The 27,814-nt window shown below is 53.5% G+C and overlaps 1 protein-coding gene across 3 annotated transcripts; it reads right to left on the bottom strand.

Moving 5' to 3' along the window:
• Positions 1–25,621, bottom strand: LDLRAP1 (low density lipoprotein receptor adaptor protein 1). Of its 3 annotated transcripts, none has more exons than XM_016129835.2 (9): positions 25,464–25,621; positions 14,347–14,489; positions 13,441–13,553; positions 11,291–11,405; positions 6,239–6,311; positions 5,749–5,835; positions 5,073–5,203; positions 3,613–3,647; positions 1–2,123 (listed from the first exon to the last, which is right to left on the bottom strand). In XM_016129835.2, exons 2-9 carry the CDS (start codon positions 14,440–14,442, stop codon positions 1,979–1,981), a joined length of 795 nt encoding a protein of 264 aa, XP_015985321.1. In that variant the 5' UTR covers positions 14,443–14,489; positions 25,464–25,621; the 3' UTR covers positions 1–1,978. The 3 variants fall into 3 exon arrangements, with proteins under 3 accessions (XP_015985321.1, XP_015985317.1, XP_036086094.1); XM_016129831.2 differs by lacking the exon at positions 25,464–25,621 and adding an exon at positions 23,782–23,946; XM_036230201.1 differs by lacking the exon at positions 25,464–25,621 and adding an exon at positions 15,037–16,180.
• Positions 25,622–27,814: the final 2,193 nt, after the last annotated feature.

Raw genomic sequence — 27,814 nt, 5'->3', positions numbered from 1 at the left:
TATTTCAAAAAGAGAATGTTTATTACTTGTTCTTTTACTCACTGGAAGTGCCTTTACAGCAACACAAAGAAGAGCACGAGACTGCTCTGCAGACACACAGGGAGCACACCTACTGCTGGTGGCCGGAGACCAAGACAAAGGCCACAGTCCAACTCACACAAACACTACGAGGCCTTTCTCAGGACTCCTGGACCCTGGCGCCAGGGCTGGCTCATGTCAGGCCCAATCCTTGCTGCTTCATGACAAATACAGGGGCCAATACCAAGGTCTGGGGTGGGGAGCAGGGGTGCAGGAACTGGGCAGGGAAAAGAAGGTATGTTTATATTCTCGTAAAGACTCTACACATCCCACTCCGTCCTTCACCTAGGCACTTCTGTCTTTGTGTTTTGGTTCACGTGCTTAGTTAGATCAGTTGATTCTAAGCAATGGTATTTTTCCTGGGCTGGTGAAACCTGCTCCAAATACCATCAGCAGCTGACTTACGGTCAGCAAAGCCAGGCCCAGGAGGCACCTCGGGATGGAGATGGTGCTGGCAGCTTTGCTGGGTTCCAGGATGTGAGGAGCCCTGCGGGGGCGAAGGCGAAGGAAGGGAAGGGAGACCCTGAATACAGACTGCTGCTGGTGTGTCCCGACCCAGGGCCGAGTGTCAGGAAAGAACAGCACGACGCTTACAGAGTTTGGTTTTGTTTCACCCTCTGAATGAACAGACTTCAGACACTTCCATTTTCACAGAAATCAACAGCGATGAGACAGCTAGCAGGGCACGGAGCCTCATGCCAGTTCTGTGTGGAAAGGCACCAGATGGTTTGTTATGAAACACATTTTGGTTAGAAAATAGCTGGGGTTTTTGGTTCCTGGGAGGACAACAAAGCTAGGGGAAAAAAAGGAGGTGTGAGCTGTGCGAGGCGCAGGTGAGAAGGCAGCTTTGGCATCGGGTCTGAGACCTTCCCCGGACGCTACCCCTTCCGTACGGGTGGCCTCAGGTTTCTCATCTGTAAAAGGGTAACGAAACAGTCTTACCTGAATCCAGGTGTGAGGTTTCATATATTCCCCCAGGAAGTACAGGAGGAGGGGCTCAGGGACACTCATACACACAGACACAGACGAAAAGGAAGTGTGAGCACAAGCTCATGCGCCCGGGGGAGAGGGGGGAAGGTGGGGTGCCCTGATGGAGGGCAGTCACGCGGAGATGACCCCCATTGTTGCAGTCACACTCTGGGAGTCCGTGGGCGGCCAGTTACACTGGTTCTGAGCACGTGAGAGGACCGTCCACGGGGTCTTTGGGCCCCTTCTCATAGAAGGGCAGAAAGCCCTGCACTACAGCACCATTGAGGAGCCCCCGGGGGCCACACCTGCTGCATGTGCTTTAAAGTGCCAGCTCTGGGTCATCTTTGGTCAGGGGCTGGCCCTCTGTCTCTGAGAACCCCAGGTCCGGGGGCTAAAGCCCAGGCCTGCTGGGGTCCCCGTGGCAGGTGAGCTGGAGGACGCAGCCCTCTCCTGAGGCTGCGGTGCCCTCCTGTGCTCTCAAGACGATGGAAGTGAACGCTCTGACTACCTCCAGTGAGGAGCAGGGCTGCCTCCAGGGAAATCTGGGTCCTTCGAGAGAAGGGACAAGAAATGCTTTGGTGACCATCTTGACAGGCACAGCAGAGCAGAGCTTACTCAAGAGAAGGCAGGAAGCTGGTTATAACATCGCGCTTGTGCCTGACACAGAACCAGCTTCCGAGTTGAACCAGAAGTCACTGAATAAATATTCAAGGCATCTTTCAGTTCTTAGAGAAAGAGCAGGGTAAAAAAAAAAAAAAAAAAAAAAAAAAAAAAAAAAAAAAAAACTCTCCTTCCCTTTGCTTGACTGGCTGCAGCTTTGATCTGCAGGCTGACAGTGCCGCCAGCCGGAAAAGGGTGGCTGGAGGTCCTGGGGGCTGCCCCGCCCCAACCACAGGTGGTTTTGGTCACATGTCCCACAAGCCCTGGGCCCTCAGAAACTGAAGAGGTCGTCCTGCTCAGTGCTGCTGGTGTCAGGCTTGTCCCAGTCGACAGGCGAGAGGCACTGGGCGTAATGGATGTCCTGTGCGGTCAGTCCAGTGTCCAGGACCTGAGGGTTCGTCCGAGATTGGGCAAGCCTGGAAGGCAGAGCTGTGTGAGCCAAGGGCCCAGACAAGGGGCTGGCCAGGGCCGGAGGGGCCAGTCCAGCCTAGCCAGCACCTGGGACGGGTGGGAAAATGGGGCCAAAGAAGAAAGTCTCAGATGGCAGGAGAGGTGCAGCCTCTGGGCAGAGAGCCTATGCCTCAGAACACTGAGGGGCAGGCAAGGGCGCTCCCTCCAGAGAGGCTGGGGCATCTGTACCACCCACAGTTCCATCAGGAAATGCCCAAGAAAGGGGACAGGGCCTCGCTGGCAAGGGCAGCGCAGGGGGCACCCGTGGGAGGGAGATGGTACAACCACGAGAAGACTAGTGGCTATAACTATGTTCGACACGGTGCTGTACAAAAATGAATTTAAAAAGGGAGACAACCTAAGGGGAGTACGGGGGAGAGTTAAGTAAATTATGGCCCATATTCTTAAAAGAATGCGAGGCAGCCAACCAGTGTGGTGTGCACAAGGCGTTTTTAACAGCCTAGAGAAATGCTCCCGAAGTTGGTGGTGAGGGAAACTCAAGATCCCCAAACACAAATACGACGAGCTGACCAATGCAAAAAATATATATACGTATAGGATTAGCATGAATTAAGCCCAAAGGTCTGAGCTGTGAGATTATGGGGTAGTATTATTTCCTGTTCAATGCTTTGATGATTTTCAAAGTTGTTAATAAAGGACACATGATATTGGGTAATCTGCAAAAAGCAAATGGGAGATTTTCTTCAAATAAGGATGGTAGGTAGCCAGTGGAGCATGGAAAATGGTAACGAGAATGCCTTTGCCTCCCTGAAGGGGCCACATGAGCTGCTCCCACCTCCCTCACGGGGGCTGGGTCCAGGGGTTTCCACCAGGCTTGGGTCGGGGAGGCGGGAGAGGGTCACGGGAGGCTGCCAAGGGTCCCATGGGAGAAAGGGGGGCCTGGCTGACTCAGAACCCTGAGCTTCCCGGGCCTCTCCTCAGCCTTCTTGGTGGCATTTCCCCAAGCTAAAGGTAGCCATGGCTACAGGGACAGCCCCTGGGAAAATGGGGAACTGCCATCACCTCAAGCTAGACCAAAATATCTCTTAGGGGTGCCTGACATTCCTGGTCTATGTAACGCTCCATGGGCTTCAGTAAGCACTGCCTTCCCCTAGCCCCTTTCCATAAATGCAAAACCTTTGGAGGGAATGAAGCCTGCAAAAGAGTCAATTTTTGAAGGTTACACCAAGTGCAGGAAGAAGATTTGAGCTGCAGTGTGTTTAGTTTAGCTGAGACTATGGTAGAGCAGCCACCAGGAATAATTTTTAACAGCAAGAGCTTTCTAGAAGACCTGGCCAATGCCAGGTAGTGAGCTCCCCATCCCTGGAGGTATATGAGTTAAGATTTTTGCTCTGGAGGTCACAGTTCATGATCTCGGGCATGGCAAAGGGCCCCAGAGACCAGCTCACAAATGCTTGCATCCTTCCCCAGCATAAGGAGCCCAGCTAATATTACCTTGAAAATGCTTCATCCAGGCCGTCATCCAGCTCCTTGGGAAAAACAAAGCAGGAGATATAAGCTCTCAGTGTGGGCACCCATGCTCATGGCTGGGACTTGTCCCAGCCCTGAGTAAACTACGGGGACTCCAGACACAAGTGCAGGGGTCTGGAGGCACCTGGAGAAACAGGTACAGACAGGCCTTCCGCCTGGCGACTGCTATCAGCATCTCAGCCCAGAGACCCAAATCTGGGATGTGGGGCAGGAGAAAGAGCACCCGGGTCCCAGGGACCTGGGTAGGTTCAATTCCCATCTCTGTCTCTACTTGAGTGACACCTTAGGCAAGTCGCTACTCTCCTCTTTGAGACTCAACCTTTCCTTCCGGAAGATGAGGGGGTTGAACCAAATGACTGCTAGACTGCTATGGCTTTCAGATTCCAGGGGGAAGAGGGTGGGGAAGTTTTCTCGCTTTCATCCACTTCCAAAAGCCCGGCCCAAATTCCAAGCTCCAGGGATAACTGGTGGCAGGAATCCCACAGCCTCGGTGGGAAAACAATGGGCGGGGCCCCTTCACAGTCTCCCCGAGAGGATGGGCAGGTGGCGAGGGCGGCTCCAGAGAGCAGAGGACAGGCTCAGGGCACTGGGATTTGATAGTTTCTCATGGCTCTCAACAGTCCAGAATTTTTTTTTAAATTAAAAAGACATGACAAGTAATGTGCAATTCTGCAATGGATCTTGAACCAGAAAAAGGACATTGTGGGGGCAAGTGGAGAAATGTGACTAAGGTCTAGAGGTTAGGTAACAGCGGCATATCGGTGTTAATGGTTTTGATTATGGTGATGTGGTTATATAAGATGCTAACATTTGGAGAATCTGGATGAAGGGTGAGCAGGAATTCTTTGTACTGTTTTTGCAACGTTTTTTATAAGTCAAATTATTTTCAAATAAAAAAAATTTAAGTTTAATTTAAAAAATCAGGTTCCTCTGGGAGATTCTGCAGGCAGAGGTCATCATCCTCATTGAAGGGATGAAAAAGCTGAGACACACAGAGGTCAGGGGGCTTGCCTAAGTCTCAGAGCAAGTGAGGGGCCAACTGCCCACTGCTGGAGTCTCAGACTCCTCATTCAGACGGCTGAGGGGGGAGGGTTGTCAGAAGCAAACTCTGCCCACACAGAGAACAAGGGAGCCTTTGGCTGGTCCTGTGGTGGGCCGAGCTGTGGATGCTCAGGCCAAGAGGCCAGGCATTGTGGGGAGACAGCTGTGCTAGGAGGCAAGCCTGCTGGGGACGCAGCCCTGGGTTCAAAGGGAACACTGTTCAGCCCGTACCCTGGGTCTGGGTGCTGCTGGGCTGGGTCTGGCCCTTTCAGGGGCCTGTCAGGCATGGGTGCTAGGGCCTGGACCATGCCCAGGCCTCATCCAGGGCTCAGGATGAGGGTCGCTAGACCCCTGTGGGGTCACCAGGCCACACAAACACTCACCCAGACAACACCGCTGTTGTTCAAGGCTTGAGGTCGCAGGGCCTCATCCGCGTTAGTGGTGTTGGCGCTGACTGTGGACAGCGGGGCCTTGGTCATCTCTTCCAAGTCCAGCAGGTTCCCTGTGGCAACCGCTATGAAGGGGCCAGTCAGCTGGGTCAGTGCGCGAGGAGCCTCCTGTCTCCCGGCCTCATCTCCTAGCCCCACCCTGCAGCCTCCTGAGCTGTCCTGCTCCTGACTCTTGGACATGGCATTTCCCAGGCCAGCACCCACACCACCCAAAGCCCCACCCTGGCACCTTCCAAAGCAGCTGGAGAGCTGCCCACAGGGTAAGAACTTTTCATTTTAGGCTGGAACTTTTATATTCACAGCAGTTATTAATTTTCTTTTAAGAGAGCATACAATAGGACGTAAAGTGTACACGGAGAGATGCCTACACATATTTATATACCTGCATAGGGACATAGCTGGAAGCAAATGCACCATAACAAGTAATTTTTTCCTCTTTATCTACATTTGCTAATTTATCTATAATGACCATGTATTATTTATTTAACAACAACAAAAATATAAAAAACGAAGCGTCTGCTCCAGCCCAGGAGGGAGTGAGACCCTCTGCTTGAAAGGCAGACCCCATGTCATGCAGCTGATTCTGGCCACTCCCCTGCCCAAGACTCACGGTTCTTCAACGAGGGTGTGCTGTCGAGGCGGCCCCCGCCCAGGACGTCCCCTCCCTCTTGGCTGGCTTTCTCCCTCTTCTCCTTCTCTGTGGGACCAAGGCACAGTGCGGTGGAGCCACAAACCCCAGCACTCCATCCCCAGCACCTGCTAGGCAGGGAGTAGGCTGTGGCCACCCTCAGGGGGCAGGTGGTAGGTCTCTAGCAGGCAGGAAAGAAACTTTGGGGATTTCGTTTAATCCTCATAAGCCCCTCTGGGATAAGAGACAGCTGTTCCCATTTTTTTTAAGGGGAGGCGGGGAGTCACTGAGGCTCAGAAAGGTGAAGGAACCTGTTCAAAGTCATAAATCAGGTAGATGATGAAGGTGGGAGTCAGTCCAGGCCTGACTCCAGGACCTTTACCATCCCCTCCCCACCCCATGCTACTCTGCCGGCCTTCCTCAATGGCCCCTCTATACCCCCAACCTACCCGTGTCTGCAAACGAGACTCACCTTCCTTGGATACTTGCCAGAACTCAAAGGCAACTTTGAAGGCCTGAGCTACTGTGAGGGTGACAGCCTGGGCCTGAAAAACAGGAAGTGGGGTCAGGGGAGGGGTGCAGTGTTAGGCAGGTAACAGCGAGTCTGAACTGGAAGCTGAGGGCTCCTGGCCAGGCCCACCCTGGCTCCATTCCAAGGCTCTGGAATGCCTGACGATGGAGGCAGAGTCCTGGCTCCTCCCAGGTCATCAAAGCAGCCTGGGGGTACAATGAGGCTACACTCTCTCCATGTAGTTGGGACCCTATTTCCGCTACCCATAGCTAGCCGAAGTTCCGACCTTCATTCCAGCCTGCACCTTGGCACCTCCGCTTTTCTTTCCTCCCCTAAATTCAATTAATTGTGAGGCTTTCTTCCTCCAAGAAGCCCTCGCTAATTACCTGAGGACTTCACACAGTGATTGAGCCCTCGGAATTAGAGAATGGAAAAGCCAGAGTTGGAAAGAGCCCAGGCCACTGTCTGAATGAGCGTTAGCTGCTGAGACAAAGGTCAGACCGGTGAGTACTATAAAGGGTCAGAGGGCTTATAACTGAATCCCAGAAAGGGAGCAGGAAGCTTATACATTTCCTGGTAGGAGCAAGATAACAATGAGAGCCCGTGGCAGGGGACCAAAACCACTCAGTGCCATAACCCACCTGTAAGGAGGGGCCACACCTTGGTGCTTCGCCCCTGGGGAACTCCCACCCACCCTTCAAACTCAACTCAAATGCCACCCTCTATAGCATGTCACCAGCTCACATGCCTGTGTCGCCCCGTCTGGGTGCTCCCTAAAGGCAAGAATAACCGCTGCTTCCAGAGCAGGCCAAAGCCCACCAGAGGAGCGACATGCTGGCTGAACTACATCCGCGCAAGAGGCAGGCGTCCTGAGGCCTCGCACTCCAGCCAGGACCTGCCCCCAACCCCACGTGCAGGCCTCTGCCTCTCTCTGATCCCAGTTCAGGGTTCATCGGGCTCGGCTTCTGAAGTGGAAGTCCCAGAGCTTGTAGCTCTAGCTGGAAGCGACATCGAGCTTTCTTCCGAAAGCCAGGACCTCGGGAAGAAAGCGCCAAGCCCTTTCGAATGAGCAAGTTCAGGCTTAGCCTGCCTCTGCCCCGCTCCCTTCCTCTCTGCCAGACGACTCAATTTAATTGAGAAATGAATCTGTGGCTACTGCCTTTAAAACTCTTTTTAAAAATTTTAAATCCCTAAACAAGCTGACTGATCCATGCCAATTAAACTTCACGAAGTATAAAATCTCATTTGAATGTCTCCGTCATTTACATTTTTGATGGAAGTACGGACGCTTTATGGCAAAACTTAAATATGGTAATTAAGTATGAAACTCTTCACAGCTGTTTACAATTTAAGCTGTCACGTCTGAATCAAGTTTAATAGACCCAGTTACCATTGAGAATTGCCCATGAACTAAAAATATGGGCTAATTACCAGCTGGAGTCAGATCACTATACACCCAAGCAAGGGCCGGTCACCCAACGTGGCAGGGAAATGGAAACACCATGATTTTTACCTCCCGGAAATCTGGGGGCACAAGCCTGATACTGTTTTTGCATAAATCTGCTCGTTCATTTACATACGCTCCTGCCCTTCCACCCTGAAGTCCCGAGCTGCAAGTTAAACCAAATATAACCCAGGATTTGGAGGTATGCAGGTGGCTGCAAGCCCAGGCTGGACAGGGACTGGGAGGGGCTTGGGCCCTGCTTTCTGGGGTGGCTGTAGGAATCTAGGCAAAAGGAGGGATTGTTCTGGTCTGCCCGCGGGGAGGGGAGCGTCTTCCTTCCTTGATTCCACAGGCCAGATGCCTATCCCTCCACTGAGTGCCTCTGGCCTGTGGGTCTACCCTATTACCCTGACCAGGTTCTACCTTGCCCAGTTTTCTTGTGTTCCTGTCTTGTTCTCTGTAACCAGGCTGTTAAGTCCACAAGGGGGCCAGGTCTAGCTTAGGGCTGCAGAGCTGGGCCAGAACCCTGGGATCCGATTCCAGTCTGGCACGCAGCCCAAGTCGAGCCGCATGTCCCTCACGGTCCTGCTGCCCCAGAAGCATAACTCCCTGCACAGAAGAATCACCCAAGGAATACCGATGGCCACGTGAGTGGAACGGCTCTGTCCCACCCTGCCCAGGCAGGGTTAGGGCTATCACTTTGCTCACCATCAGTCCACCTGCACCTGGCTCACAGCAACTCCACCCTCACTTCAGAGCCCAGAGGCTGAAGTGCTGGCCGAGGCTTCCCAGTTGGGCAGATGGAAATGTTTCTTAGTACAGAGGCCACCAGGGAAGGGAGGCCTGGGGGTTGTGCTGAACTGAGCTGAACTGGTGGGCGACCTAGAAAGGAAGCCCTTGTCCCCAGCCCTGGTGGGTCACAGACATCTTGCTCATTCAGGCATCCACACAAGAAAGGGGAGGGATGTGGAGACTGTGGGCCCCATGCCAAAAGGAGTGAGCACTATGTCAACATCCAAATTCAAGGCTCCCTGGCAGGATGACTCTACATCTGTGGCCTACCTGCCAGCAGGTGGGCTACAAAACCTAAGGCACCCATTTCATCTGCTGTTTCCTCTTCAGAAGTATCCACTGAGCTCTGAGCATCTCAAGATTCCCATCACAGCCAGGCTCCCAGGCCAGCAGCACAGCAGAGGCCTTGGGGCTCAGCAGAGGCCTTGGAGGGCCTCAAGAACACCATCTTTGCATCAGGTGGTCTATTTACACATTCCTGGGCTGAGCAGTCCCCTGAGGGGGCCTCCTCAAGGCTCCCTGAAGGCGAGAGGCCAGGTGGGAGAGGGTTGAGAAGAAGGACAGGCCCGTGATCCAGCCAGTTAGTCCCTGACACAGACGAGAACCTGCCAAAGAGTGTCTGGGCCTAAGTGTTCCACAGGAGCCCTTCCCTCTGCCTGACCAGGGCTCTACTGTCAGAATCAAGCAGTGGCTGGGCTGTTTTCTATAATAACCGACTCCTTGGCATGGGGCCAGCTGGTTTTGATCGGGTCCCTCTGAAGTCCTCTGGCCCCAAGCCAGGCCTCTCTCAGCAGCTAGGCCGGCATCCGCTTTTTTACCCCTCAACCTCCCCTTCCCAGAGGAAGCCTCTCCATCTTCAGAGTCCCCCCACACCCCAACTCCGATGCCCTGCCCCGTGCCTACTCTGGTCAGTGGGGAGGAAGAGACAAACAATGGAGACATAATAAGCCTGTATTTTTAAGTCTGGGTGGCTTCGTAAGAAACAAAGCCAGGAGTCTGCTGTCACGGGAAAAGCTACTGCAGCTCAGGGACCTGGGGCATCACGAGGCCCGGGTAAGTGGCCAGCAACGCCGAGTCTACAGGAAAGAAAAAAGGCACACAAAAGAAACTGGGGCCTTTCAGAACAATCTTAGAGGTCACTGCGATGACCTCCTCATTCTGCTGACGAGCAAGTGGCCCAGAGAGTAGGCAGAGTCTTACCCACCGTCACACAGCACATAAGCCAGGATCAGACCCTGAGTCTGTCTCCACCTTTTGTGCTCCTTCCGCGAGACCTGTGGGAGGCCGAACTGTGGCCCCCTGCAAAGACAGCCACGTCCTAATCCTTGCAACCTGAGAGTGTTACCTCACATGGCAAAAGGAGCTTTGCAGAAGTGGTTAAGTTAAGGATTCTGAGATGGGGGATTATCCTGGATTACCCAGTGGGTCCAATCACAAGGGGCCTTATGAGAGGGAGGCAGTGGGCCCCAGTCAGAGCTGTAATGTGATGAGGGAAGCAGAGAGGCAGACTGGGAGAGGCTTCACTACTGACTCTGAGGTTGGCGAAGGGGGCCATGAACCAAGGAATGCAGGCGGTCTCTAAAACTAAAAAAGGCAAGGAAATGCATCTCCCCTGGAGGCTTCGTCTCAGACTTCTGACCCCCAGAACCACAAGGGAATAAATCTGTGTTGTTTTAAACCACTAAGTTTATAGTAAGCTCTTACGGCAGCAGTAGGAAACCTGTTTCATATCTAAAGCATGCCTGATGGGTAGCAGGAAGTCTAGGGGGTAATTTAAAGACTGTGATGTCCTTGGTGTGTCCTTGATGATGGGGGGGGTAGGGTGGGTCTTGTTTCCTTGGCTCCCAGGACCACAGGGCATGAGGACTGGGGCTCTGGGCTCTGTAGAGAGGCCAACAGTAAACGAATAAATGAATAAATGAGTGGAACCTCCTTACAGGGCAAAGACTCAGACTTTGGGGGCCTCAGAAACAAAGGGGGCTTCCAACACCAAAGGGTGAGTCACAACAGCTGCTTGCCCCAAAGTTCAAGACAAATACCCAGAGACTATGGAGGTTCCTGCTCATCCCAGCTAGATGTGGCCGGGGCGGGCAGGGGCCTGGAAATGGGGCCCAGAGTTCCTGGCGCCTCACGGTCAAGCAGGGAAGGGAAAAAACATGGGTTTAAATCCTCACTCTGTCCGGCTAGCTACGTTATCTTCAGCAAGACAGCTGACCTCTATGAGTCTGTTTTCTCGTTAAAAATAAAAATAAAAATAATGAAGACAGTAACGGCCCCAACCTCTCAGTGTTGTTGTATTAAACAAACCCTACCCCTGAAAGAGGCACATAGTAGATACCAAAAAATGGCCATTTCCCTGCCCCCCGCTCTGGCACCAGCAAGCCGGGTGCGCTGACGGCCTTTGCCTTTCACCCTGGGCCCCTCTGGTCACCAGTCTCCAATCACCAGTCCCTACGAGGTCCTACACTTCTAGACTGTCCTACTGACAGGAGATCCCCCAAAATCGTAAATCTGACACATCATGTTACAGAGAGGAAGGGGCCCAGGGCATTCACCAGGAACACAGATTTGTCACTGCCCACAAGCCAGGCTGAGCAGCTAGGGCGGTCCGCTTTGACCGGTATCTTGGCGCCCTTGGCTCTCAGCACCCACTTGGGGTTCCATCTTTTAAGTGACGTGTTGCCTTGGTCTTGCCTCTCCACCAGACAGGGCCCCCAAGGGCAGGGATGCCAAGGCAAGGCTAGAGGCTGCCCAAGCCCCGGCCTCTTGGCACTCACCATCTTCCGCTTGGTGCAGAGGAAGGCGTGGCACTCGAGATTCTCGGTGTGCTGGCTCTGCGCGATGTACGCAAACACCTTGCCGTGCATCTTGTCCGCTGTGCAGTAGGAGATCCTGAAAGGCAAGTGGGCGATGTCATCAGATCCCAGCACGAGGGCCTGACAACATCCAGGACACCCCCTCGGGTCTCTCTCCTGAGTTCCAGAGAGCCTGCCCTTCCACTCCACCAGCTCAAGATCTGGACAGACTTGACCTCCGGGACCTCTGGGCCTGGCATTCTAGGCTGTCTGTAGGGGATGGGGTGGCAGGGGGAACCCAGCTGGACAGGAAGGAGTAGGGGAAAGACTGGAGGAAGGGCATTTCCCCCCCTCCACTGAGCCACACCCCAAAATTATAACAGCTAAACCGTCACTGTATACCAGGCAATGTTCAGATACTACCTCATTGAATTCTCAGAGCTGTCCTCCGAGGTGGGTTCTATCATTATCCCTGCTTTTCAGATAAGAAAACTGAAGCCAACAGTCTCAGAACACCAAGCTAGTGGCAGCGCTGAGGCCTGACCTTCTCTGCAGATTCCAGAAGCTGTAACCACTGCTTCTTAAAGGTTTGTGCTGACCGGCTGGAAGGGGGAGCGAGACGATGCCCACCCACTGACGCTCTTCGCCTGGCCTCCCCCTCCCCACCTGCCCTCCTACCAGGGTCCTGACCAGAGGGAAGACGGGTTCCAGCCCTCTCCGGCCCAGGGTGAGTGAGGCTGCTAGCAGATCCTCCTGGAGCCCGGAGGGGCTGGGGGAGCGGGGAGCAGGGTGAGGATGCGTGGAGATGATCAGACCAGGAGCCCCAGCGGAGCCAGGAGGGAGACACGGAAGCTCTCTCCTCTCCCCGACCCCTTGTCTGACCCTTCCATGCTGGCTCCGGTCATCCTGGACTCTTAATCAGGAGATGAACTCTCTTGGCAGCCCAGAGTGGGGACGGAAGTTCAGCAGATTCCCTTACTCAGTGTGACCCCGGCTTCGATCACAGGCATTGACATAGGGATTAGTACCCCAAGTGGGCAGACGGAGAGGGGAGCCAGGTCACCAGCTGCTTCTCCGTCCCAGAGGATCCAGTCTCCTGCCACCTCCCCTGGGAGGCCTTCCCAGATTTCCCCAGGCAGGCCCACCCTTCCCTGTCCTCTAGAGAAACACTTTTATTCTATCTCCCATTTCCCTCTCCATTTGCTCCTAGACTGGAAGCTCCTTCAGGGCAGAGCTGGGTGTGATGCCTCACCTGGTTAAAAGAGGCAGGAAGAATCAAGAAGGTGGAAGACACCAGATAGAAACTCTAACTCCCTCATCCCCTCGTTCCCCATCCCGGTACTGGCTTGCGCTCCGGAGGGCTGAGCCACCAGCTCGGAGACAAAGCACAATGGTGGAGGGATGCCTGACAGACAGGGGCCTGATGGACAGAACTCGAGCCTAGGCGTCCTGGTCCCAGTTAAGCCATTACCTCACTGTGAGGCCTTGGGAAACTCCTTCTCTGGGCCTCAGCTTCTCCAACTATAAAATGGGCCTGGGCTATCCTATCCCTTCTAGCTCTGAAATCCTCCAGCTGACCAGCCAAGATGGGTGGGTAGAGCCTGAGGCTCCAAGGGCTGGGCTCTGCCTCTTAGTAAACAGCTCCCGCCACCACCACCACCACCGCAGATATCAAGTACACTGTGGCCTCAGGCTCTGCCTTCAGGTATTACCTCATTTAAGTATCACACTTCCCTGGACGCCTGGACACATGTCCAGCGCAGAGCTGCTGCATTCACAGCAGAAGGAAAGGGCAGTGACTCTGCAGCTCTCTGCTCCGAGCCCGACTCAGCAGCGTGCTTGCGGAGGGGGGGGGGGGGGGGGGCGGTTCCCAGTCCCGATTGGGCCTCAGCTGCCTGCTTTAACTAGTGCTCATGACGACAGCCACTGCCATTTAACCAAGCGCCCACTGGGAGCCTGGCACTGTGCACTCGGCACTTCATAACCACACTGTAAGGCCAGATCTGTTTCCACTGCCATTTATAGATGAGGAAACTGAGGCTCCAAGGTCACTCAGACAGGAAGTGGCAGAGCCTGGATTCAGACAGGGCATCTACCCACTGCCCCAGGGGCAGAGTGAATTCTGAGCATACCTGTAAATGGACACGTTCTCAATGAGCTGGTTGGTGATGCTGTCGGTCAGGATAATCCCCCGTGGCGTTACCTTGAGAGTTACCTTCTGCAGCTTCTTCCCGCTGGCCTTGGCCTTGGGGGCAGACATGGGTCAGAGGAGCCTGCTTGCCTGCCTCGCCTGGGACCCATTCTCGTGAGTTACACCTAGCTGCTAGGCCCCCGACTCCAGGCCCGTGTGAGGCCTCAGCTTGGGTAACTGGCACTTTCTTCTAACAACAGGGACAACTGCTGCTCACCGAGCACCGCTGTCTGCCAAGCGCTGGACCTCGAGTCATCCTCACAGGCAGAGGGCTTCTTCCCAGGAGGAAATGGACTCAGAGGTTAAGGGACTTGCCCAAGGATACATAGCTAGAAGGGACCTCAGACTCTGGGCAGTGAGTGGGCTATCACAATGCAGCAGGCTAACTCCTGGGGACTCTGCTCCACAAAATGACTATACCAGGGCCTAAGCTGGAAGGGTCTGAGGCCACCAAGGGAGATGGATTTACAGGGCCCATGTTTACTCAGAGCTGGGGAGGGGGAAATGTGGTCCCTGGTGGGCTACCCTGTCCCTCAGGCCATAGGGCAAGTGGTTGGGTGACAGCGACCTCCCTCCCTACTCTTCCCTAGCACTAAATCACCAACCCTTAGGCATGGGGCCTGAGTTGGGGGAGGGGAGGCTGAGAGAGGCCATGGCCACAACTGCTGAAGAGGAGGACACTGACCGTGACCCTGCAAGCCCAATGGCTTCCCTCTACCAGAGTCCCTAACCAGATGCAAGGGGACTCAAGGGGAGGGACGGCTCAGATGGGGGTAATAAGCAGGGGACGAGCAGCACCCCGGGAAGGAGCTGGCCCTGGCCCCCGGCTCCCCTGACTGGGGCTCACCGTGGCCACGATCCTCTTGACAGCGGCCGCGGACAGCTCCTCGCCCTTGGGCTGCTCCACCAGCGTCATGCCCAGGTACTTGAGGCTGAAGAGCATCCCCTCGAGCAGTGTCTCCCGAGTGTCTGTCCAGTTCTCCGGCAGCTCTGGGCAGGAAGATGGGTACCTCAGAGCCTGCTGGGCAGGCCCGCCACAGCGACAGCTCTTGCAGACCCCATTTTCCAGGGAGACCCAGCAAGGGGCATCAGGGTCCCGCCGTCTACCATTATTTTTATTTTCATATTTAATAAGGAGTTAACATTTTCTAGTACACACTAAGCATCTTGTAAGAAGCTGTATATAAAATATTCTCATTAATCCTCATGAGAACCTATGAGGTAGGCACTTAATCATACTGACATTTACAAAGGCACTGAGGCCCAGGGAGGCAAAAATCACATAACCAAGTCCAAAGAGCCAGCAAGTACAGGAGCCAAGATTCAAACCCGTACTTTCAGGTCCAAAGCCCAAACTCGATTCAATGCTAACATTTGCTGAGCACAAACTGTGTCATTTTCTTACTGACTCTTCACTGTAATCCTGCGAGGCAGATATTATCTTCACCTTAGAGATTAGGAAACTGGGGCTCAGAGAGGCAGTCACCAGACAAAGACCACATACAATGAATAAAGGGGTTGGGGTCAGAATTCAAACCTGGGTGGTTTCCACAGCCCCGGGCTGCTCTGCTGTCCTCCATCTGCGCAGCCATAGAGATCAAGTAGGGAGGAAAGAGAGAGCAGGCCAAAGAGAGTCGGGGGAGGTAAGGGTCGGCAGAAGGGAGCAGTGACTGCTCATATGACATCATATGAAGGCTACCTGAAAATGGCAGATCTGAGTTCATATCCCAGCTCTGTTTCCTACCACCTGCATGGTCTCAGGGAAGTCCTCTCCCCTCTTTGACACTAATAGTGCCTGGGCTGCAGTAATGGCACAGACAGAACAGGGCACATGGGAAGGGTCCTCTAAAACTGGGACCACCACCAAGGTTAGGAAGGTTGGGAAATGAGAAGATAAGCCCGGCTCACTGATGGCGAGGCCGGAAGGGAGAGATGGAAAGAAGCCCCCACCTTGCCCCTCCCACGTGAGAAAGGGCCCTGTGCAGGAAGAGGAACAGCAGGGGAACTGTGGTCTTCAGTGGAGGTGTTAACCATCCCCAGGGTTCATCCCCAGCAGCTGAGGCCTAGAGGCATCTGATCACTCAGCTGAGAAGCAATTAGGCCAGAAGAAGGAAGGTCTCCAGGGATCCTTGCCAGCTCATCACCAGGACGAATGAACATCCCATGCTCCTGTCTGTTAGAGCCCTTTGTCTATCCCTCACCATCTTCTCTCAGATGCTACACTGTAGGAGGTATTACAGATGAGGAAATTGCATTTTACCCTCACACACAATCTTGGATAGAGTAGGATCCAGACAGGAATCGGCTTCCAGGGGCTGCCACAGAGATGGCCAGGGCCAGCTTCTCTAGACCATTTCCTGGGAGGGGAGCTAAAAGAAGCCCTGTGCCCTCCCTACCTCCTCCTGGGACCCTCACTGGTTCTGACGGACGAGCCACAGGAAGAAAGTTTAGGACTGGGCATCATTGGTTCCAAGGTAGCTGAGGCCCTGGCAGGGTCTATTCTACCTGCTCCTAGCAGCTGTCCTAGAGCTCTAGTTCTCCAGTGGCTCTGTCTCCTCTACCAGCCAGAAGGAGCTTAAATACCCACATATCTCTGGGTTTGACTTGAGCAAGCCACTGTCCCTCTCTGAGACTATTTCCTCGCCTGAGAAAGAATGCATGTGTGTTTGGTGTGTGTATGGGGTTGGGGCAGGGGGAGTACAGTACTTACATGTATACCAGACCCCTGGATTAAGATCCAGGTGAGCAGAGACTTGTTGACTGGTCATCCAGAACCTAGCATAAAGCTGACACTCAGTATTTGTTGAGTGAAAGAGTGACCTGGGCAACCCCGAGGCTTCATTCTGACCTGCAATACCTCCAACCCCATTCTCAGCTCTGGCCCCTGGCCCACTGCCCTTCAGCCCTAGCCCTTGGGCCTCCACCCAAACACGAGGCCCAGCCCTCACTGAGAAGATCCCAAAGTGACCCTATCTTCTGTCCCTTCAGCTATGAGCCTATATTTCATTTGATCCTCCAAAAAGAATCAGAAAGTCCTGAAGTGTCCTAGTCCTGGGTTGGGTGATGGGGGCCTAGGAGCAACTCAGACAAGGGCTTTGCTCTTAAAGAATACCACCACTATACTATGATCATGAGGACAAAACAGACCTCTCAAGTAACAAAGATGACAATAGTCACAAAGCAGCATCTCGTACCATTACCTCTAACACTCGCGGCTACCTTGCAAACAGGCATTTTTTCACTCCCATTTCACAGATGAGGAAACCGAGCCTCAAAGGACAAATAATACGTCAAATTAGCTGCTAAACTGACTCTAAGCCCAAGCTCCCATTCATTAGGCCATACTATCTTCCCATGAGGCAAACTACCTTAATTTAAGCAAAAGGTCAGGGAGAAATTCCTAGAACCAGAGGTATTTCTTCTCACAATTCTTAATTCCTGAGGCTTTTCCTCTGTCAGTAGATACCATGAGCACCACTTTCAACCAGAGAGCCATCTAAGCAAGGATGGCAAAGCACGTGCTGCAAGGGCTCTTGCCTGTGTCCTTGGCAGACATTGGTAATCAATCTCACCTCTATTCCACCTGGTTTATAGGCTTTGGACTGTTTCTCAACACAAGGCTCCAGGCAACACCAGTCGATCAGGCTTGGCCTTGTTCATCCCATTATCTACCCCTGCCCTAGGGCAAACTACCCTCCCCACCTCATTTCCAAGTCCCCATTCTTCCATTTCCTCTGGCTCAGCCCTTTTCTGGCCCCTCTCCAAAGCCACTTCCGCTCCCTCCATTCCAAAGGGCCATAGCTTGCCAAGGTCATGGATGACCTCTTTGCTGTCAAAACATTCCCCAGCCCTCCTTGACCTCTGAAATGCTCAGCATTTTTCTGCATTCCTCCTTCCCTAGCCTGGCCCTTCCCTTATTCTACAGCCACCTGGAAGAGGGCCCTACTAGAATGGTTGGCACTCATCGGCCTTGGAGACCTTATGCCCAAACCTCTCAGTTGACAGATGATGAAACTGAGGCCCAGAGAAGATGCAAGGTCGCACAAGTCAGAAGACCCCCCAGCTCCCAACCCAATACAAGCAATTCCCACCACAGGCAATGACTGTTGAGGCGTCACAGGTTCCCCGGTCTCCTCTCCCACCATGACCCTGCATGCATATGCGCGCGCGCGCACGCACGCACAAACACACACACCCACCTACCCACCCACCCACCAGAGGCTCCAACCCTGCAGAGATTCTTCCTCATGATGTAATGTTTACTTTCCCACTTCTGTCTTTGCTCGAGTAGTTCCCTCTACCAGAAATGCCCATATCCTTGCCTGATCAAAACTTTCACACTCAGTCTCCCCCAGGAAGCCTTCTTTCGGGCAGTACAGCCTAGCAGTTAAGAGCAAGGGCCTTTATCCTAGAATTCCAGGTCTGACACAGTGGTTTCGAGCAAATTACCTTCCCTGAATCTCAGTTTTCTCATCTATGAAGTAATGAGAAACAAATCATCCCTGGCTCGCAGGGCTGTTCTGACCCGTTGATGAGATAATAGAATGTAACGAATGCAGCAGAAGGCCCCACCCAGTCCCGCCTCCTATGGGGCCTGGTCTCTTCTGTCAGTGGGCTGCTCTTGCTTCTTGAGTGTGGATTTTCTTCTCTTCCGCCACAGCCACATCATCCATCACCAAGCAGCTGCCTACCGTGTGTTTTCCTCTTGAAGGACTCCCATTCATGTCTGTCTCCCCCAGAAACTGGCGTGGAGAAGGTGCACCCCTACCCAGTGTTGCTGCCCTTCCTTGTCCTACTGCTCCCTGCCCACCTCCATCACCCCGCCCTCCCAGGACCGGCACAGATCCTCCTTCCCGTCTAGGGAGGCCTACTTCCTCCCCTCTATTTCTGGGCACGACGACTCATCTCTTCAATGAGGTGTATCTCATGCCCCACGCCCTCCCCAAAAACCAGCATCTAGGAGCACTCAACAGAGAGAGGTAGGGTTCACTACCACACCCTGCTCCCAGTCTAGCCACCTCACAAAGGCTGGAGGCAACAGGCTCCTTCCCAGAAGGAGCCCGGGCTTCAGGAAGAGCTCCCAGAGGTCCCCAGACAAATACAGGCCTGAGTCCACAGCCTTATTCCGGTCTGGGTTATTTTTGGCCCTGTGGTGGGTAATGACTATGCTATTTTAACTTGCAATTTTACAGATGACCTGCTGTCAGAGTTAGCTGGGGACAGAGCATATGCCCAGTCTAACTCACAGCTGCAAACATGTGCTCTATCCTCGTTAAGGCCCCCTGACCAGGAGTCAGAGCTAGGCAGGGTGCCCCTGTGTCCCTTTTGCTGCCCCAGATTACCAGGCCTGGCTGGTACCTGGAATATCAGAGCTGCAGCCAAACCCACGTGCCAGGGGAATCCCCAACTGGTGCCCGAGTCTCTAGTCTCCTCCAGCCTGGCGGGGAGATGGCCTCAGAAGCCACAGTGACACCTCCGAAGGGGACTTGAGCTCTGCTGTGACCTGGAGTGTGGCTGCTTCTCTAGGCCACAGACTCCTTTTCTGACAAATGGGTTCAGTCCCTCTGGAACATCATCATAAGAAGGTTCAGGATGTGATAAGTGCTAGGCAAATTTCAGAGGTTGTTAAGATTATCGAAAGAAAATTAAAAAATGATAATAGCGCCAGCTACCATTTCCTAAGTACCTACCTACCTACACTGTAGGAGAAAAATATGCTCTCAAGGTTAAAACGATGGGGTCTGAAGATGAGCTGTGGTGTTCAGTTCCTCCACCTCCCTGGTCCTCAGTTTCCTCACTTGATGGGGACAATAATAGCACCCACCCATGAAGTTGCTGTGAGGACGAAATGAGTCCGCACTTCAGGTGTGCTTAGATCCAGGCCTTTTACATACCAAGTGCCACTGAAGTGTGAGCTACTGTCATTTCCAAGGGCCAAGTGCAAAGAGCTTCAGTGTGTACACAGCCATTTGTAGTATTTTATGAGAAGAGTCAAGGAGATATTAAGATTCCAATTTCACAGATAAAGAAGCTCAGGAGCCTGACCATGGCTCATAATTGACAGTGCCAGTCCTTGAATCCCATAGCCTGGCAGACCCCAACTTTTTTGGCACCAGGGACCAATGCTCCCATGAGCTCCTATACTCTTAATGCCTGATGGTCTGAGGTGGGGCTGAGGCTGTGCTCCTAGTGCTGGGGAGTGGCTGCAAATATAGATGAAGCTTCACTCACTTGTCACTCACCTCCTGCTGTGTGGCCTGGTTCCTAACAGGCCACGGATGGTACCAGCCTATAGGCTGGGGGGTGGGGACCCCTGCCATAGCCCTCATTCTTTACCCTCTCCTGCAACCCACCATGCCCTTCCCATACAAAGCAGGGGTTAGACTGAGCATCACCCAGGAAGGTCAGGCATCCTTCCCTGCAGGCCTGCCTGAAAGGAGTGTCTGGCTCACCCTCAGGGGGCAGCGACCCCTTCCAGCCACATACCCCTCAGCCACCAGACCAGTGGAAAGCAGAGGCCCAGCCTCCATTTAAACGCCCCGGCACCTGCTGTTCCCTCTGGCCGGAATGCTGTTGCCAGAGTCCTCTGTCCTTATATTCCTACGTGGGTTCCAAGGCTGTCCAAGGCCTTCCTGGCTCGCTGCACTGACAGTATCGGTGTCCCACCTTTACGCCCTTGGTGGGGACCATTTCCACACACGCCGCTCTCTGCCTGCAGCTCTCTCTGGCTACTGCAGACACCATGCAAACTGGAACATCGGGGCTCCCCTCCCCAGCAGCCCACACCCACCATGGACAGAACTGCGCCCCAGACTGAACAACTGCAGAGCACCTTCTCTGCTGCCTCCCGGAGCTCCCTGCAGGATGGCTCTTCAGTCGTCCACAGTGGTTAAGTACCTTCGTAGTGTCCACTTTTTGGACTCTCTTCCCCACTAACTTCTCCTAAGAATACTTCCCGGGACCTCTTCCCAAATAAATGACTTGCACTCAGATCTTTGTCTCAGCATCTGTTTCTAGAAGAACCCGAATGAAGACCCACCCTACCTAAGGAAGCTGTCTCCATCATCTCCTCACTGCTTTATCTTTCTGCATGGCATCACCGCTACCTGCACATACTACTCACCTGCACCCCGGGCAGCCTGCCTTCTCCACCAAATGGGGAGCACTATCAGAAGAGAGACTGACTCATTCGCCAGACTCCCCACACCTCTATCAGTGCTGAACACAATCAGCGCTCAACAAAATATGGTTTGGGGGCACATTTCTACCTTTTATTGTAAATATTATAAATACGTATGAATAGATCTTCTGCCTAGCCCTGCCCCCGCCACCATGAACTTACCTTTACTGAACTTATGCCACGTATTTCTTTATCTCTTCTCACTGAGCCCTCTGACAGGCTGTCACAACCCAAGAAGGAGCCCGAGGGTTAGAGAGAGAGACCCCTCTTAGAAAGAGGGGTACTGTGGGGCTGTGATGAGTCACCCTTCCAGGCAACTAGAAGAAAGGAAAATCCCTGGCCAGGGCCTGAAATAAAATATTTGTGGTTTCTGAAGAGGTGGGGTAAAAGCGACACGTGGGAGAGGGTGAGTGTTCTCCTTCGAAGTCAGGACTAAGAGACAGGGGGCCACTAGGTTCAATGCAAAAAAGCCTAAGGTTCTGGCTTCGCTGTGTGATCTCAAGCAAGCTGCCTCCCTTCTCTCGGCCACAAATAAAATAATGATCATGCTAATCCTGGCTAAGGACCTGGAGGGGTGAGAAGTAAGTCACGGTTCACAGTAGGTGTCAAGTCTACCCTTTACCCTTAACTCCACTAGCTCCAGTGTGGCCCCCAAACTCAATCCGCCTCTCAAAGTGAATCCAAGGCCTGGCTGGGACACCACTTCAGGCCAGGCTGCCCCTACGTCCCACACCAGACACATTCCACAGCTTCCTTCTATACCTTGTGGCCACGGCTGTCCTCGAGAACCACCAGCCCAGCATGGGGTGGAGCCTGCCCATTTCTCCCATGGCCAGAGTCCATGGGGCACAGTGATAAGACCTCTGGGCTGGGCATCTGGAGTACTGCCTCTCAACAGCTGTGTCGGAAGCTTTATGTCAAGACCTCTGTGTCGGGGTCAGTGACTCTACTTCCCTGAGCCTCTGTTCCTTAATCTCTAAAACAGATCTGATAAGAATCCCTGCTCTGACACTTCGCAGGAACAAATCAAATAATGGAAGCAAAAACCCTGTATAAAACATTAATTGATAAAAGCAGTAGTTACCAATTGTTGAATTATTTCTCCATGCCAGGCAAAAGGCGATTTTATTTAACCCCCACACAGACACAAAAAAATCTGAAGTGGGTACTACTGTTTTTTACAATTTACATATGAGGAAACTGAAAATAATGACAGTAACTCGAGAGGGTGTGCTGGGGACTCAACCCAGCTCCTTCTAGATCCAGATGGCTCTCGACAGCACTTTGGGCTTATTGGGGGCCTGTGTGTCTCAGGGGACAGTCTCCTCTCCTTTCTTCTGCAGGTGTAGACAGGCTCTGAGCCCCCAAACTTGTTCCACTACAGTAAAAGTCATAGTCATGTAGAATGTACACATGACAGGCAAGGGGAATGGGAGTGGGGGAGAAGGAAACCATCAATTAGGGGCCAAAAGGAAGCATTTTTATCAATAACCTCAACACCCCTGCCAAGTTAGAATTTTTAACTCCATTTTGCAGATGACGAAACTGAGAATCAGAAAGGACAAGTGGCTTGTCCAAGATCAGAGCTGGCAGGAGAAACTTTTCCACCATCCAATATTTCCAGTCTCCCAGATTGAGAGGGGCTTCTAAGTTTCATTCCCTTATCCAGGGCCCCCTCCCTCATCCCAGAAAACTGCAGGGTTTCCCCACCAGAACAGTCTATCATTGAGGAAGTCCCGGTCAAATCCCACAAATATTTAAAGAGACTATTTGGGGAGTCATTAAGTGTGGGAAAAGGTAAATCCCTGGCCTGGCCCTAAAGATTTTTGACCCCGCCTCCACCAGCAGGCACCAGCTCATATTCCCAGTGCCAGTCTCCCTTTAGGAGACAGCCACAGCTGGAACAGCAGAGTTCAAGAGGAGGAGCAGGGCCAGCTCTCTAGGCCCAGACCCACCCGCATTCCCGGGCCAAGGGAACTCCAGGTGCCCTGGCGGAGCTCAGGAACGTAAAGAAGGAAGGGGGCGGTGTATGAGGGTACTGTCAGCGGTTTCCTGGTTGGGGAAGACGCCAGGGTCCAGGTGGTTTGCAGGGGGGTGGGAACGTGTATAAGTCCTGGCTTTGGCTCCACATCTACCAGGAAGGCCTACGTGACCAGGCAAGCCACCCCATTCACGAAAAAGCAGGGACTTGGGCTGGGTTTCTCAGGCCTCAGGGGAAGGTACCAGGTGACAGGTTCCCTGAGAGTAACTGGAGACGGTGTGTGCGTGGGGGGGGGGGGGGCGGGGAGGAAGCAGCCTCTCAGGCGCCTTGGGGAGAGGTGGCAGCGAGTCTGTTATTCACCTGGGCACCTAGGGGCCTCGGAAGCCCGAGGGGGAAGGTGCAAGAGAAAACAGGTTTCAAAAATAGCCAGGATGCCTTCCTCGCCACCTGGACCTGGCTGGCTAGAGGAGGGGACGCAATGCTTGAGATGGCCCGATTTGCGGTACCTTCTGAGATTCCAGGCAGAGCCTCGCCCGCAACTTCAAGTAGGTACCTGCGAACCCAGCCTCATACCTGGGACAGTTTCTGGACGCCCGGAAGTCAGAAGATGACCTCGTGGATTGTACGGGGTGGGGGGGGGGGGAAGGGGCAAGTGGGCGCCCGCCAGCCGCTAACGTCGCGGCTGGGGCGCAGTGCTGCAGGGATGGGAGCATATTCTCCAGCCCCTGCGCCCACTCCCCCTCCCCCAGGCACCGACGCTGAGCTCCTGCCTCCCCGAGCTGTCCAGGGCGGCGAGGTGGGGAGGTGCCGGGGGTCGTGCAAGTCTCTTCCCCTGACCTGCAACCCCTCTCCCACTGCCGCCCGACCTCGGGACCCGGAGCTCCAGTCTCCTACCTCAGCTCCCGTCCCTCCTCCCCAGCTGCGCAGAGCGGGGATGAGATGGGGGGGAGGCACACTTGACCCCGGGCGACCCCTAACCCCTCGGAGCCAGGAAGGGCCGGACTGGACCTCGGGGCTCGGGTCAGGCCCCGCCTCTCCCCGCCCGGGAGTCCACAGGAGGCCGGTCCACGCGGCCAGACCCCCGGCCCCCGCCCGGCCCCGGCGGACGCGCACACACTCACTCCGGTGCCGGCCGCCGCCCCCCCAGCTCTGCTTGGCGAGGCTGGGGCTCCGGATCAGCGCCCGCCCGGCGGACTTCAGCGCGTCCATGGCCTCTCGGGCCGCCGTCACCGCCGCCGCCAAAACTCCGTCAGGGAAAACTTTGCGCCGGGGCCAGGCAGCGCGCGGGCACCGCGCTCCGCCCCTCCCGGCGCTAGCTCCGCGCCGACGTCCGACGGGGCGGGGTGGGGGGCGGGCCGGCTCCGCCCAAGCGAGCCCGGCCCCGCTCCGCTGCGCGCCGCGCCTGCCCGTGCTCCCCGAGGCTGTGCAGACAAAGGGCGCCGAAAGCCCTACATGACCCCTCTTTACCTCCCTCTCCCCAGTCCCCTAATTCCCCACTTCGTAGGAGCCTGCGGGTCCGCGAGCCGCCGCCTGCGCCTAGGAATTCTAGACAGTGTGAAGGGACTTGAAGACCATTTTACAGATGGGGAGACCGAGGGCCAAAGAGAAGGGTCAGGTTTAAGAGGAGGGAGATGCCCAGAGCAATGGGAGGCTTAGAAGGAGAAGTGGGGGTTATAGAACTTTGCTAGGAATGGGGCAGGAGTATAAAAGTTTGTCTTAGCGAGACTAGTTGCACTTAACTCACGCAGCAGCACCCAGGCTGCTCACTGGCACCACCTGGGCACGCTGGGCGGTCCCTTGCTCACCCCACACCCCAAATAGACTCAGAAGTGGAATGGCCTGCTTGTTATGCTTTGAGGTGCAGGGAAAGACGCCTTAGCTCTGGCTCTGACCTCCTAACCCTTTCTGGGTCTTAGTCTGTAAAATGAGATGGGATCCTGTTGCTAGTGAGCCTCCCCACCTGCCAGGGCCAGGTGCTGCATGACCTGGGCTTAGACCCTGCCCTGCTTGCTTGGAGACACTTCAAGGGGAGTCTGGATGGTAGAATTCCTAAAGCACAGATGTTCTAACTCTAGGATCCTGAACCTTCCCATCAGGCTTTGCCTAAGAGAGTCAAAAAGAGAGCCTATTTATCCTTGGTGCTTCTACATGGGGTTGCCTCAGCAAGGTGAACTTCAGCCTCTGGGATTGCTCCTGGCTTAGAGGGCAGGAGTCCCGTTCCTGTGTTCCGGGGAAAAATGGGGCTGTGCTGACATTTCCCCTCTCGGTTTATAAATTAAGTGTTTTTTCAGCCATTCGGTCCCTTGCTCCCCCAACACTGAAGCCAGTGACAGATCCACTTTACAGATAAGAGCCTGAGGCCAGGGAGAGAAGCACTCACTGAGGTCTCTGCAGGGGTCAGAGGCTGGGAGCGAATTCAAACCCAGACCCATAGGCCAGAGTGGAATACCAGGGGTTGGAACCAAACTTTCCTTCTTTTGGTAGTTGTGAATTCACCTTTCTAAGCCTCATCTGTAAAATGGACACCAATACCTATTCCACAGAGTTGTCTGTAAGCATTAAATAACATTAGTTGGAAAGGCTGAGTCCTATCTTTGAGAACTCATCTATAAAGTTGCCTCCTCTAGCAAGCCTTCCCTGATTCCCACCCATTGGTTAGGCTTCTCCCTGCTGCTATCTGTTTCTATGCTTCTTGTCCCTACTAAACTTTGTGTCCTTCAAGGGCAGTTAAGTTTTTCTGATTCATTTCTGAATCCCAGAAGCCTAGCGAGGGGTCCAAATGGAGTTGGAATACAGTCAATACCTCTTTCTTTTCTTCTTCCTGCCCTCTCTCCAGCTTTTCACCACACCAGACCGTCTTTTCTGGCAAAGGGCTGTAGTGATGGGTAGGTAGGTCCTCAGGGCTGAGCCCCTCACCTTTTTTACTCTGAACCAGCTGGGTCCTGAGGAAGTAGAGAAAGCATTCCGGGCTGAAAGTAAAGCAATCCCCTAGGGCTGGCTGGTGAAGAGCAGCTGGTGGTGTCCTGCTGGCAGGGGGCACCATATGGGCAGGTAAGCAGGCAGGCCTGAGAATGCTGTGCCTACGATAAAGGCTATTTACAGGGTCATCGCATCCTCCCCGGAGGTGACTTGCTGGGAGCTGTCAGCCATGCATCCCCCTCAGAGAGACAGCCTGCGTGTGCCCCTTCTGCCAGTCCCAGAAACGGAAGCAGAAACAGAAGGTCAGAACTGTGAGGGGCCTTCTCTGAGGTTACCCCACCCGAACTTCCATTTCACAGGTGATCCTGAAGCCCAGAGAAGGGCAGGGACTTTCCCAAGGTCACACGGCAAACTAGGACCAGAATCCAAATCTCTTGCCTCCCAGCTTGATTATTTATAAAAAACAGAGGGGGCAAAAAAATCCACTAGTGTTTAAGAAGGAATTTTAAGATGATTTTTTTTCTTTTCTGTCTTATCTTTGTGAAAATTTCTACAATGATCATCTACCCTTTAATAATCAGAAAGAAAAAAGGGAAGGGGAATAACTGTCTTTAGGAAAATAGTGCCAGAATTGAATTCTTATTTTTTTTTCTTCCTTCCTGGGCCCTCTTGAGACCCCAATGAGATAATAGGTACCAAGGAGCAGAGACCAAAGAGAGCCAGGAGATGGGCTTGTAGCGGGACCAAGACAGGCTGGGATCAGGAGTCTCGACTTCCTATAGTGATCTGTCTTCCCCACTTCCCTGAGCCAATCCCGTCATCTGGCAAGGCCTCAGTTTTTCCATTTGTAGATAGGGAGTCTTTACAGCGTAGTATGTATTCTTAACCCCACTGGCAGAATGCGGTGGTTAAACACATGGATACTGGAGCCTGGGATCCTGTTTCCCCTACTTCTTCATAACTTGAGGCAAGTTATTTAAATCCCTCAGGCCTCAGTTTCCTCACCTGTAAAATGGGGATTATATCTCATGGGTGGTTGTAAAGATGAAAAGAGTTAATGTTTGGGATGTCTTCAGAATTATACCTGGCACATAGTAAGTGCTATATATGTCGTATATTTTAATGACACTAAAATCGTTTTGCTAACTGGATGAACAGTGATATTATTATCATAGTTCTTGACTGGCCCCCAGGGAAGGGTGCTCTCTTGGGATATGGGCCCAGGTCTGAGACAGCCTTCTCCCAAGGACTCAGAGGGAACCTGGGTTACCTGTGAGTCAGAACCCACAGGGGTTAGACTCTAAGTCCTTGCTTAGACTCAGCTCTGACCTTTCATCCAACCCAGCAGCCCCAACAAGTCGGCTCTGAACCCTTCTCTCAAACTTTTTCCATGCTGCTTTCTCTTTCAGAAGCATCTAGCCAGATTACCTCCTCGACTCTGCCAACCTCCCCACCTTGGTCCAGAACATCTAGTTGGCTCCTTCCCCAATACCCACAGTCATAGCTACCCACGCACCTGTCTTCCCTCCTGAAAACATACACACACGCGCGCACGCAGTCCTAGGCAATAACGGTTGACCTTGGAATTCTACATACCTGGGTCCTAAAACCAAACCCTCCACCTATATATACGCAATGTTAGCTTACTGGACCTCAATTTTCTCATCTGTACAATGAGGATAATACCTGCCTTAGAGGGCTTCATAGGGCTTCTGTGGGATGGTATGCAGGAAATGCTTAGCCCAGTGCCTGGCATGTGACAAGTGCTCAGTAAACGGTAACTCTGGTTATCACTCTTTTTTTTTTTCTGGTTACTGGCAAACCTGTTTGCCTCCGCCAGCAGCTGAGCATGCCTCAAGCATGGGGTCTGGAGACCATCATTCACCCCAGTGTTTTCTGGAACAACTGACCAGTGCCTGGCACAGAGGTGCCTAGTACACATCCAAGTTGACTTTAGTTCTGTCTTTTAGTTCTCAGAGTGTGCCCAGCAGATGGGTGACCCCCTGCAGGTGGAGAAGCAGTAGGACCAAAAGAGGCCGGGGGAAGTGTCCCTGTTTGTCCACACTGCCCTCCTGGGCAGGAGCAGCAGCTTTCTCTTTCTCAGCCCGGGCAGCCACAGGGAGGCCTTTGGCCATGGAGCTGCTGAGCTAATTAAGAATGACAAAGCACCATGTGATCACCAGCAATCGATGAGTCCCCCACCTCTTTCAGCCCCCCTCCTTGGCACTATTTGGT

Source organism: Rousettus aegyptiacus, unplaced genomic scaffold, assembly GCF_014176215.1.
Source record: "Rousettus aegyptiacus isolate mRouAeg1 unplaced genomic scaffold, mRouAeg1.p scaffold_m13_p_1, whole genome shotgun sequence".
Classification (NCBI taxonomy): domain Eukaryota; kingdom Metazoa; phylum Chordata; class Mammalia; order Chiroptera; family Pteropodidae; genus Rousettus; species Rousettus aegyptiacus.
The sequence above is the reverse complement of the archived record's forward strand: the minus strand, read 5'-3'. Positions and strand labels throughout refer to the sequence as shown.